Raw genomic sequence first — 13,780 nt, 5'->3', positions numbered from 1 at the left:
CGCTATCTTCATTGCATCGGAACCGGAAACGTACAAAACTTTTATTGGCTACTGTTAATATGAGATGATGTTTTGACAGATTGCAACGCGCATCTGGCATTAGTGATCATTGTTTGTAGTGTTCTTATTTTTTGTATGCAATTCATTGCTAGCTTTCTGTTTTACCGCTACAATTCGGGGGCATCAATTGCACTCGCATCTTTTAAGGCTAGAAGAAGAAGAAGAATAGAGTAAAGCACTGCCCTAATGGTAGTGATGATGGTATCGATGGATGCAAGGGGTTCGGGCAATGATGTTGCGTATAAATCTGCATTGCATCTTCATTGCATTTTGAGGTGCGTTTTTCTCACTTGAGCTCCATATCACAGTATAAATAAGCGATGTATCTGCTGATCAACAATTAGTCTATTTGGAGAATTTAAAGAGATAATTGCACTTTGACTGACAGAGTGCAAACATTGGGTCATTTATCAACTACTACTACATTTTTAACAGTGTCTCAGTCTACTGCATGACTATTTCCCATCATTACATTTTTATAGAATCTCGATCAACTAATGAGTACGGACAAAAAATCAATTGTCATTGTATTTTTGATTCATTTAAAAATTGCCTACAAATCGGAGTGAATGAAGTGACGAATTAAACGGAAGAATTTGTTGGTTTTTTTTTTGTGTCGCGATTTGTAATTGCCGTGATTTATTTGAGAATTGTACGGTTTTCGTGGGAATAATGGAGAAAATTCGATATCGGGTAAATTTTGGATACATTTTTGATTGAGTATTTACAGCAACATTGTTGCACTCTAATCATTTGGATTTAAATGAGGAAAAGAAAACATGTATGGATTAAGTATATAAATAAATATGTGCGAGAAAAATGTGAAGTTAATGAAGAGCATTTAGTGCCTTAAATATGTGATTACTGTTGGATGTGCTAAAGAAATAAAAGAAAATCAATAAAGAAAGAAACTCAATACAATCGAACGTTTAAATTGAGAAATATATTTGGACGATAACTCTATAATGGACTGCATATAAAAAATCTGGGGTTCCGTCATACACCCAAAACAAGATAATATATTATTTCGACCTTCTCTTAAGGAAGTTTGTATTTTTGCTGAGCCAATGACGCGCCTTCTTGAAATAAAGATTTGGAGGAAGCAACCGAACTTTAAATCTACACTCCGATAAGAGGGCACACAAGCCAATTTAACTTTATTTTTGTTCATGGAAATTATTATATTTTCATTAAAATTTACTTTACACTGAAAAAAATATATACATGATATTAAATATTACGCAACCTCAATTTTAGGATGCGTAATTGACATATTATTAAAGGCAAATTTCTTTAAAATAATGATATTTTAATTAAAATAAAGTCTATAATCTTTGCTTCAAAAATTTTTTTCATTACAGACATTTTGAAAATTTCCATTGATTCGTTAAAGTTGCATGTCTTTAAACCAAGGCCGTATTCAGGGGGGGGGGGATGAGGGGGATCAAACCCCCCTCCCGAAATGAATATTCATTTTTATATAAATAAATATATATTTTTAGCTGCATAGAAAAATCTTATCGAAGATGTTGAAGAAAAGCTGGAGGTTTTATTTTGAAAAACGCTTACCTATAAAACTTGCACAAATCATAGAATACTAGTTGAAAAGCCCGTCAAACGACGGTCCAAAAAAAAAAAAAACAAATTGTTTTTGTTCTCGTACCACAAATTTCATTTTTGGAAAATGTCTTTCTGCTTTTTATTTGTGTTTGTTGTTCTTTTTGTGAACATGACTCGCTTTGTTTGGCCATAGCAACAACAACGAAACAGCCAAACACACATGTGTAAATGAAATGGCGCAAAACCTGCGAAAAGAACCTGCCTAATTCAGCGATGGAAGCACTTGGAGAGTGCAATAAAGAGATATTTCCAAACGTGCATATTCTTTTAAAAATTTTGGTCACTTTGGCAGTTACTCAGGGATGGAAAATACAATTTTTAAGAAAGTACAAAAAAGGAATTTTTTGAGAGGAAAGGTACTTGTTACTAAATTTCAACAAAAATTTCACTGGAAAATTATTGTCAAGAGACTAAATTTTAAAGAAAATAAAATTTTGACAAAATTTTGTATATAAATAAAATTTTGCAAAAATTTTCTATAGAAATAAAATTTTGCAAAAAAATCTGTAGAAAAAAAAAATGTTGCAAAATTTTTTCTATAGAAATAAAATTTTGCAAAAATTTCCTATAGAAATAAAATTTGTACAAAATTTTCAATGGAAATAAATTTTTGACAAAATTTTCTATAAAAATAAAATTTTGCAAAAATTCTATATAGAAATAAAATTTTGACAACATTTTCTACCGAAATTAAAAATCGATAATATAGAATCACATTCTTTTTTCGACTAAAACATTCTTGAAGTTCAATAAAATCCGGTTTTTGACTATGTCTTTTACAAAATCGAGATTTTTCTTCCCACATGAACATGTTTGTTTTGCCATATTTGTAAAAGACCATTAGCAAATAAGGTTGATAAGGACTTTCTCAAAATATTAAAATATTTTGTCAAAGCTATTGTACCATAAATCTGATATCGACTCAAAAATGTCTACACAAAAGGTACTAAATCATTCGCGGGGGCACTACGGTACTGACCGGGGTGATAAAGTATTGAAAAAAGTACTATAGTACTGCATTTTCCATCCCTGCGGTTACTACGTACTCATCCGAACTTTCATTTTCAACAATGAAGAGATTAAAGACGTATCTTAGAAATTCGACTAGCGAGAGTAGACTCAATGGATTGGCATTAATGTCGGTTCATCGCCGAATAAATGTGCCGACTGAAATAAATAAATCAATTACTACGATTTATTTGCTGCCCAAAAAGCCCGTCGGCTCAATTTAATAAAGGGTGATTCTTTTGAGGTTAGGATTTTCATGCATTAGTATTTGACAGATCACGTGGGATTTCAGACATGGTGTCAAAGAGAAAGATGCTCAGTATGCTTTGACATTTCATCATGAATAGACTTACGATCTGCCACAACGTCGAATTTTCAGTGAATGGGCCCTAGAAAAGTTGGCAGAAAATCCGCTTTTTTATCGACAAATTTTGTTCAGCGATGAGGCTCATTTCTGGTTGAATGGCTACGTAAATAAGCAAAATTGCCGCATTTGGAGTGAAGAGCAACCAGAAGCCGTTCAAGAACTGCCCATGCATCCCGAAAAATGCACTGTTTGGTGTGGTTTGTACGGGGAAAAGAAAACATGTATGGATTAAGTATATAAATAAATATGTGTGAGAAAAATGTGAAGTTAATGAAGAGCATTTAGTGCCTTAAATATGTGATTACTGTTGGATGTGATAAAGAAATAAAAGAAAATCAATAAAGAAAGAATCTCAATACAATCGAACGTTAACGTTAACCAACCACATTCTTTTTTCGACTAAAACATTCTTGAAGTTCAATAAAATCCGGGTTTTGACTATGTCTTTTACAAAATCGAGATTTTCTTCCCACATGAACATGTTTGTTTTGCCATATTTGTAAAAGACTATTAGCAAATAAAGTTGATAAGGACTTTCTCAAAATATTAAAATATTTTGTCAAAGCTATTGTACCATAAATCTGATATCGACTCAAAAATGTCTACACAAAAGGTACTAAATCATTCGCGGGGGCACTACGGTACTGACCGGGGTGAAAAAGTATTGAAAAAAGTACTATAGTACTGCATTTTCCATCCCTGCGGTTACTACGTACTCATCCGAACTTTCATTTTCAACAATGAAGAGATTAAAGACGTATCTTAGAAATTCGACTAGCGAGAGTAGACTCACTGGATTGGCATTAATGTCGGTTCATCGCCGAATAAATGTGCCGACTGAAATAAATAAATCAATTACTTCGATTTATTTGCTGCCCAAAAAGCCCGTCGGCTCAATTTAATATTATAAAAATATTGTATACATACCTATGCATAAATAAAATTTTCTACACATGAGATTATATGAATATATTTTTTTTAAGTTGTGAAATTTCGATAAATGAGATCTGTATAATAAATTTAATTTTATAGATACTAGATTTAAAGCCAGATAGGTCGCAAAAAAATTTCCTTATTTTAACGAACCCGCATCTTTGGCTCGGAATCAATACCAAAATCCTTAAAGGAAGGTTAAAATCTTTGGATCCAAGTAAACTTATTTTTGAGTGTAGTAAAACGATCTAATCAAGAGCACAATGAAGCTTAACATTTTGCTAAACTTTGAATTTTCCATCAATTAGTTTAGAGTTTCATAAAATGAAAAAAAAAAACACAAAAAAAAACAAGTTTATACGGCCGTAAGTTCGGCCAGGCCGAAGCTTATGTACCCTCCACCATGGATTGCGTAGAAACTTCTACTGAAGACTGTCATCCACAATCCAATTACTTGGGTTGCGGTAACTTTTGCCGATGACAAGGTATCTTAAAACTTCCTAATACCGTAATATATACCACGTAGTCCATACGTGGTATATATTAAACTTAAAATGGCCGATTAAATACGTATATAATTAAGTTTGACAAAATTGTCTATAGAAATAAAATTTTGACAAAATAAAATTTTGACAACATTTTCTATAGAAGTAAAATTTTGACAAAATTTTCTATAGAAATAAAGTTTTTACAAAATTTTCAAAGGATTAAAAATTTTGACAACATTCTCTATAGAATTAAAATTTTGACAACATTTTCTATAGAAATAAAATTTTGCCAACATTTTCTATAGAAATAAAATTTGACAAAATTTTCTATAGGAATAAAATTTCGACAAAATTTTCTATAGAAATAACATTTTGCTAGATTATTTTTGCTCGAGTGGCAAGCATGATAATGAACCGATATGGACCAATTTTTGTGTGATTGTGATCGGCTATATATAACTATAGACCGATATGGACCAATTTTCGCATGGTTATTAGCGGCCATATATTAACACCACGTTGCAAACTTCAACCGGATCGGATGAATTTTGCTCGTCCAAGTGGCCCCGGAGTTCAAATCTGGGGATCGGTTTATATAGGGGCTATATATAATTATGGACTGATATGGACCAATTTTCGAATGGTTCTTAGAGACTATATACTAATACCATGTACCAAATTTCAGCCTGATCGGATGAATTTTGCTCCTCTAAGAGGCTCCGGAGTTCAAATCTGGATATCGGTTTATATGGGTGCTATATATAATTATGTACCGATATGGACCAATTTTTGCACGGTTGTTATAGACCATATACTAATACTATGTACCAAATTTCAGCCGTATCGGATGAAATTTGCTTCTCTTAGAGGATCCGCAAATCAAATCTGGGAATCGGTTTATATGGGGGCTATATATAATTATGGACCGATATGGACCAATTTTTGAATGGTTGTTAGAGACCATATACTAACACCACGTACCAAATTTCAACCAGATCGGATGAATTTTGCTCCTCTAAGAGGCTCCGGAGTTCAAATCTGGATATCGGTTTATATGGGTGCTATATATAATTATGTACCGATATGGACCAATTTTTGCACGGTTGTTATAGACCATATACTAATACTATGTACCAAATTTCAGCCGTATCGGATGAAATTTGCTTCTCTTTGAGGCTCCGCACGCCAAATCTGGGGATCGGTTTATATTTGGGCTATATATAATTATGGACCGATGTGCACCAATTTTTGCATGGTTGTTAGAGACCATATACTAACACCATGTACCAAATTTCAGCCTGATCGGATGAAATTAGCTTCTTTTAGAGCAATCGCAAGCCAAATTTGGGGGTCCGTTTATATGGGGGCTATACGTAAAAGTGGACCGATATGGACCAATTTTTGCATGGTTGTTAGAGACCATATACTAACACCATGTACCAAATTTCATCGGATCGGATGAAATTTGCTTCTCTTAGAGCAATCGAAAGCCAAATTTGGGGGACCGTTTATATGGGGGCTATACGTAAAAGTGGACCGATATGGCCCATTTGCAATACCATCCGACCTACATCAATAACAACTACTTGTGCCAAGTTTCAAGTCGATAGCTTGTTTCGTTCGGAAGTTAGCGTGATTTCAACAGACGGAATTGCTTACAATTTGTAAATTTTGCCAATAAAGCACCTATCTTCAACTTCGTAAGGCACTAAAGACATTTTTGCATTTTTCCAATTCCTTTCTTTACATTACAAAATTTTCTTTTACAGGTGAAAATATAAATATGTCTAATAAATTTTCTTGAATTTCTTGAAAAATATTTACTTGTTTTTTGCGAAATCGGCGTGGCATCTGCGTGTTATAGTTCAGTTAGCATTTTTTTAAATTCACCAAATTTTTCTGGCGGGGTCATTGTGTTTTGAGTGATCACAGGTAACACTAGTTTACACTGAAAATGTACATTTGATGAGAGGCGATTTTTCTTATGCATCTGCTGAATTCGAAAAACATGTGAAAAAAAAATTTATGGAACAGGTTTTAAGATATCCCGTCATTTTCAGTTTTTCACTCTTTTTTCACTAAAAAAAATTATATCTCGAGTTAGAAGTGAATTTTTGTGTGGCCGAGTGGCATTTTTGTGGGGGTGAGTTGCTCATATTTTCATGATATGACATCGGATTTGTTCTCTCAATTGCTTATACCTATGTAATTTTTTGGTCGTTTTTCTTCTAGTTGGTCTTATTACTTAGAGTATCATCTATACCATGTAGACCATGGAGAGAAATTTTTTGTATAGTTTGTACTTTTCTGGCGGAAAAGGGCCACTGTAAAACATAATTTTTGTTTTGAAAATTTGCCCGTTTAGCATTTTTTGAACCACTTAACTTATCACAAATCCAATTATGCACGATTATTCATTTCAATACCTTTAATTTAAATACCAACAATGATATAATCGGACATTTCTAACTCGAGATATAATTTGTTTAGTGAAAACAGAGCGAAAAAAACTAAAAATAACGGGATATCTCACAAACTGTTCCATAAAATTTTTTAAAAAAATGTTTTTGAATTCAGCAGATCAAAAAGTCAAATCTCATCTAATGTACATGAAAAAAATTTTTGGGAACTTACACCCAAAAAAGTTAAGTTGGATGATTTTGACTTTAGTTAATCGTTTTAGTTATTGATTGCAAAAAAAAAAAACTAAACTATGTTGTGGGAAAAATTAACTATCTCGCGTGAGAATTGAACTAAATTCATTAGCGTAGCTAGACAATTTTCCTAGGGGGGGGGCTATAGCCCCCCTAGCTGAAAATGTATAGACTGAACTTATAGGTTCAATTAATGTTTTATTTCATAAAAATGAATAACAATATAGGTATCAAAATAACTCGACTAATAAAGCAACTAAAAGTAGTTCCACACTTTTCCCAGCAAAAAAATTGGGAGTTGTTCTAAAGGCACAACTTTAAAAGCACTTCCAAAAATGTCCTCACAAAGAAGTTAATTATTTTAACTACACATGAAGTTTTTTTACTTCATTTTTTCCATATTTTAATGCGTAATTTTTTTTTTTTTTTTTTTTTTTTTTAGTAAAAATAAATAAAATGGTACAAATTATTCAAATTTTGCCACAAAAATGCTAAATTCATTATAGAAATTTTTATAGAATTTTTGAAAATATTCGAGGGAAAACGTTTCAAACAAGCGTTAGAATGCATTAAAAATCATAAAAAATATAAAAATTAATTATTTGGGAAAATATAACAAAATTTTTTAATGCACATTCAAAACACTGAATTTGGATCACAACTTAAGAAGTGATGCAAATTCAGTGCAACGGCTGTTGAAACGGTGGACATTCGTTCTATGACAATTTCATATTACATTCATCGCTTCTCGGCCAATTTTGCACCACTTCCGGACCCAAAAAGAACATTTTCACTTCTTTTTGGCTATGGTTTTTTGTAGCATTATTAAGATATTAATTTATGAGAGAATAGTATCAATTACTATTTTTTTAGTTAAATTGACTAAACCAGACTAAACAAAATAATAAAGGAGCTTTAGTTATGCAACTAAATCAAAAGTTCAACCACAGATTTATTTTATAAATATCAGATTTAAAACATTGCCATCGGCAACTGCTACGACAACCAAAGTAATTCGATTGTGCATGAAAGTCTTTAGCGGAACTTTGTGCGGTTGTATTAACTTGTTTACTTTTTAGAAAAATGTAAAATCATAAATAGGTTTTCAAATTCTGGGGGGGGGGGCTAAAATTTTTCTGGGGGGGGTCTAAGAGGCCTTCCTACGCTTATGACTAAATTATATTATATATAATTAGGGACTGATATGAACCAATTCTTGCATGATTGTTGGATACCATATACTAATTCCACGTACCAAATTTCAACCGAATCGGATGAATTTTGGTCTTCTAAGAGGCTCCGGAGGACAAATCTGGTGATCGGTTTATAGACCAATTTTTGCATGGTCATTAGAGACCATACACATACACCACGTACCAAATTTCAGCCGGATCGGATGAACTTTGCTTCTCTTAGAGGCTCCACAAGCCAAATATGGGGATCGGTTTATATGGGGGCTATATATAATTATGGACCGATGTAGACCATTTTTTGCATATTTGTTAGAGATCCACTAACACTATGTACCAAATTTCAGCCGGATCGGATGAAATTTGCTTCTCTTAGAGGCTCCGCAAGACAAATCGGGGGATCGGTTTATATGGGGGCTATACGTAAAAGGGGACCAATTTGGACCAATTCTTGCATGGTTGTTAGAGACCATATACTAACACTATGTACCAAATTTCAGCCGGATCGGATGAAATTTGCTTCTCTTAGAAGATCTGCAAGCCAAATTTGGCGGTCCTTTCATATGGGGGCTATACGTAAAAGTGGATCGATATGTCCCATTTGCAATACCATCCGACTTACATCAATAACAACTACTTGTGCCATGTTTCAAGTCGATAGCTTGTTTCATTCGGAAGTTAGCGTCATTTCAACAGACGGACGGTCGGACAGACATGCTCAGATCGACTCAGAATTTCACCACGACCCAGAATATATATACTTTATAGGGTCTTAGAGCAATATTTCGATGTGTTACAAACGGCATGACAAAGTTAATATACCCCCATCCTATGGTGGAGGGTATAAAAAAAATCATTACCATTTTAACCACGCTGCACTGAAAAAAAAGCATACTCGGTTCCAAAGATTTTGTCTTTACTTTAAAAAATTTGGTATTGATTCCGAGCCAAAGAAGCATAGAATACAAATAAGGATACTTTTAAGGCAAAGTTCTCTTTTAAATTTGGGTTTTGTGTGCTTCCTTTTAGGAAGCAAATTTTAATTTTTCGCTTTCTCAGCTTTTTTTCTTCATATGCTATCAAAGTCCTTTAAAACGAATTAACGGCAACTTTATTTTCCAAATTAGGACTCGACTTCCAGTAGAAATTATGCTATGTTTGAAGTAAAAAACTTCTTTAAAATAAAGTTTTGAAAAACATGTCCTATATTTGAACGATTTTTTGCTTGCAATGCAAAAAGACAACAAATTTAAAGACAATTTCATTAAATTTAAAGAATTTTTCTGAATTATTAAAGTCAAGTTGACCTTAGCCTATAAATTTTTTCTTTCATGTTAAGATATCCATTTTTAACTCAAATCACTTAATTATAAGGACAATACGACTTCATTGAATAGTTTATCGACTTTTGGACAAGGAAAATAACTTTATTTTAGAGAAATGCGTCTTCTATGCTAAGCAAAATTTGTATTCGTATTTTAAAGACATGAAATCTTTGACCTCACGACAATATTTTTTTCAGTGTGTAGTGCATTATTATCATTCTTGAGATGTGTATGCCATTGCAATTTAAAAAATCTCATAAAATTTTTGAGACATACTTGAAATAAAGAAAAATTCGTTGTGCTAGGGAAAACATCTTGCAAAATTTTAACAATAACAAAATAAATTTTTTCAATATATAAAAGCTAATTTTAGCATCAAATTTACTACTGATTTTTTTCTTGTTGACAGCAAACATCTTTAAATCTACGTTATATAAAATTCACATTAGAATACGGATCTCATTAATCGAACAAATAAAAACTGTTAAAACCTTCATGTGAGTGCAGTTTTAATGCTACCAAGAAGTGAATTCCTCCCATAGACTCAAAGTGGAGTCTATAGGGCCACTACACGCAAATAAATAATTCTTTCCTCCCAAACGAAATTTTAGACAAACAAAGATCGTTTCTCATTTGATTTTCGTTGAAAGGAAGTGTATTTGGAAGAAAAGTATATACTTTTTGTGATAAACGTTTATTCTTTTCCAGGATGTAAAAACAATTTCAAAAAGACTGACTCCAAAATTTTTTTTCTGGCTAATTGCATTTTCCCTCACATCTTTCTCACTTCCACGAAGTTTTTGAGTTCTTAGCACCTTTTTCTGTAATACAAACAATGTAGAAGAAATTATACGATTTTATAAATTTTTAATTTTTTTTTACCTTTCATCTGGAGGGAGAATCGAACCGCGGACCATGCAATTTGTAAGCCAACACACTATCCACTGAGCTATGTAGCCATTATTGTCATCAATAGCTAACTATCCATATAAGTTATATTCATATAGCATAGCTTGCGGCGCCCACGAGACGATTAAACAAAGTTTATTTAACAGAAAAATACATTTAGTTGGGCACCGTGGAGCAGTGGTTGCTACGTCCGACTTGCATGCCAAGGGTCGTGGGTTCGATCCCTGCTTCGACCAAAGTTTTTTTTTTTACATATATCCAGATATGTTCGAAAGATTCCAAAAAAAATGTTCAACATTATATTCTACTATATAAAATTTTTACTATGAACTGTAAAATGTGTCTTATTAAAAACCTAAAAGAACAGTGTTTGATATAAACGAAATGGACTGTGTTGTTGGTTCAAAAATATTTTTTTTTATTAAAAAAAATAAACATTTTGTAACAAACGAATTTTTTTGGTGATAAAAGTGTATACTTTTCGAGGCAATTCAAAAAACTCTAACAAAAGAAAAACGTTTTCGGTACACGTTTTCCAAACGTTTTTTTTTCTTTGCGTGTATATAGAATCATCCATCAATAAATTTGGAAGATGTTAATATAAATTTATACATACATTTTTTTTATATTTTTTTATATTTTTTTTTTATATTTTATATTTTTTTTTAGTTCATTGCCTACTTTATGGTTACATTGGCGGTGCTATTGAAAACTTGTCAATCTCAACAAAATCCGCTCTTCAATCAATCCCCTTTTCAGCGTGCGCCGCAGAATTTTCAACGTCAACAGTTACTGCAGCGTCAACAATTACAGCTGCAGCAGCCACAACAACCACAGATATTCCCAAACAATCCATTGGGGGCAATTAATCCCCTACAACCTATATCACCGATTTTATCACAGGTAAGATGACATCGCAATCATATGGAAATGTTTACAGTTCCGTGTGGCTCATTTCTTTTTAGGGTGTCTATCGTAACTATAATCAAAATTTTGTACCCATAACGGCCTATCAAAATGAATTGAATTATGATGGTAGCTTTCAATATGGCTATGCAGCTGGTGATGGAACAACGGCTCAGGCTCAAGGTTATGTCAAGAATTTAGGTTTAGGTGAAGCTGTTGAGGCTCAAGTTGTGCAGGGATCTTATTCGTATACCTCACCCGAGGGTACACCGATAACTGTGCGTTATATAGCCGATGAAAATGGTAAGTGATTTAAGAGCGATTTATTATAAAAATTCAAAAAAAAATATTTTGTGTAAATTATTTTAGGTTTTCGAGCTGAAGGAGCCCATATACCCACACCGCCACCAATTCCCGATGCTATTGCTAAATCTTTGCAATTTATTGCAAGTACCCAACCCTATCAGGATGGTATTAGCCCTAATTTGAATCCCTATCAAACTCCTTATCGGCAATTCTCAAATGTTTTGAGACCCGGACAAAATCAATTGACACCATTGCAATTGCAACAACAACAGCGATTTTTACAGCAACAACAAAATTCTGGACAATATCAACCGGAATCACCATTTGGTTTTCCTCAATCCCCTCTGGGCTCGGGCGCCAATCAATTTCCGAATTCACAACAGATTAATACGCAGGGAAATTTTTTGCAGCAACAGCAAAATTTACATCAACAACAACATCATTTGAATAAACAACAACATCAGCAGCAACAACAAAATGATCAGCAGCAGAATCAACAGCAACAACAACAACAGCAGCAGCAACAACAACAGCAACAGTTGGCTACCCAGGAGTTGCGTTCAAGACCAAATCAATTGGTGAATCCTTTTGGTTATAATCCCTATAGGAGATTTAAGAAATCCGTAACAAAATCGAAGAAGAATTAAAAATGAAGACCTGATAATACCGACCTCGTTTGTATGTATGTATGTATGTCTGTCACGTGTTTTATATATATTTTTAAAAGAAATATCATAAGATGAAACCAGAATGTTGTTTTATAATATCAATTAAATAAGTTTGTGTTTTTCTATTTTAATCGAATTTAGTCTTAGGATATATTATCATTGCAACAATCACATGAAATACATGTAAAAAAAAATACAAAAAATGTGTATCATTTACAATCTCTAATATAGGATGGGATGTACTAACCCAGCAAAAAATAGTCACTAAAAAAAGTAGTAAAATGTTCTTTTTGGATCCGGAAGTGGGGCAAAATTGGCGCTGAAGCGATGAATTTAACATGAGTTTCTCATACGGCGGGTGTGCACCATTTCAAAAACGGTTGTTGCAAATTAATAATTTTAATAATTTGTTAAGATTTTTTAATGCATTATAACACTTGTCTGACAATTTTCTATAGAATTAAAATTTTTATAAAATTTTCAAAAAAAAATAGGCAAAATTTTCCACAGAAAAAAATTTGCCAAAATTTTCTATAGAAATAAAAATTTGACAAAATTTCCAATAGAAATAAAAATTTTACAAAATTTACCATAGAATTAAAATTTTGACAAAATTTTCTATTGAAACAAAATTTTCTATAGAAATAAAAATTTTACAAAATTTTCTATAGAAATAAAAAAATAAAAATTTTGACAAAATTTACCATAGAATTAAAATTTTGAAAAAATTTTCTATAGAAATAAAATGTTGACAACATTTACTATAGAATTAATATTTTGACAAAATTTTCTATAAAATTAAAATGTTGACAAAATTTTCTATGGAATTAAAATGTTGACAAAATTTTCTATAGAAATTAAATTTTGACAACATTTTCTATGGAAATAAAATTTTGACAAAATTTTCCATAGAAATAAAATTTTAACAAAATTTTCTATAAATAAAATTTTGACAAAATTTTTCATGAAATAAAATTTTGACAAAATTTTCTATAAAATTTAAATTTTGGCAAAATTTTCTATTGAAAAAAAATGTTGACAAAATTTTCTATAGAATAAGATTTTGACAAAATTTTCTATAGAAATTAAATTTTCTATAGAATTAAAATTTTGACAAAATTTTCTATTGAAAATTTTGACAAAATTTCCTATAGGATTAAAAAATTTAACAACATTTTCTATAGGATTAAAAATTTTGACAAATTTTTCTATAGGATTAAAAATTTTGACAAAATTTTCTATAGATATTAAATATTGACAACATTTTCTATAGAATTAAAATTTTGACAAAATTTTCCATAGAAATAAAATTTTAACAAAATTTTCTATGAATAAAATTTTGACAA

General features: G+C 31.7%; 1 protein-coding gene across 1 annotated transcript; it reads left to right on the top strand.

Moving 5' to 3' along the window:
• The first annotated feature begins 422 nt into the window (after nt 1-422).
• Nucleotides 423-12,637, top strand: Cpr47Ee (Cuticular protein 47Ee). Its single transcript, XM_075313472.1, has 4 exons — nt 423-753; nt 11,224-11,457; nt 11,520-11,763; nt 11,830-12,637. The coding sequence occupies exons 1-4, from the start codon at nt 733-735 to the stop codon at nt 12,411-12,413; spliced, it is 1,083 nt and encodes a 360-aa protein (XP_075169587.1). The 5' UTR covers nt 423-732; the 3' UTR covers nt 12,414-12,637.
• The last annotated feature ends 1,143 nt before the right edge of the window (nt 12,638-13,780 follow it).

The sequence above is a fragment of the Haematobia irritans genome, chromosome 5, assembly GCF_050003625.1.
Source record: "Haematobia irritans isolate KBUSLIRL chromosome 5, ASM5000362v1, whole genome shotgun sequence".
Lineage (NCBI taxonomy): Eukaryota > Metazoa > Arthropoda > Insecta > Diptera > Muscidae > Haematobia > Haematobia irritans.
The sequence above is the reverse complement of the archived record's forward strand: the minus strand, read 5'-3'. Positions and strand labels throughout refer to the sequence as shown.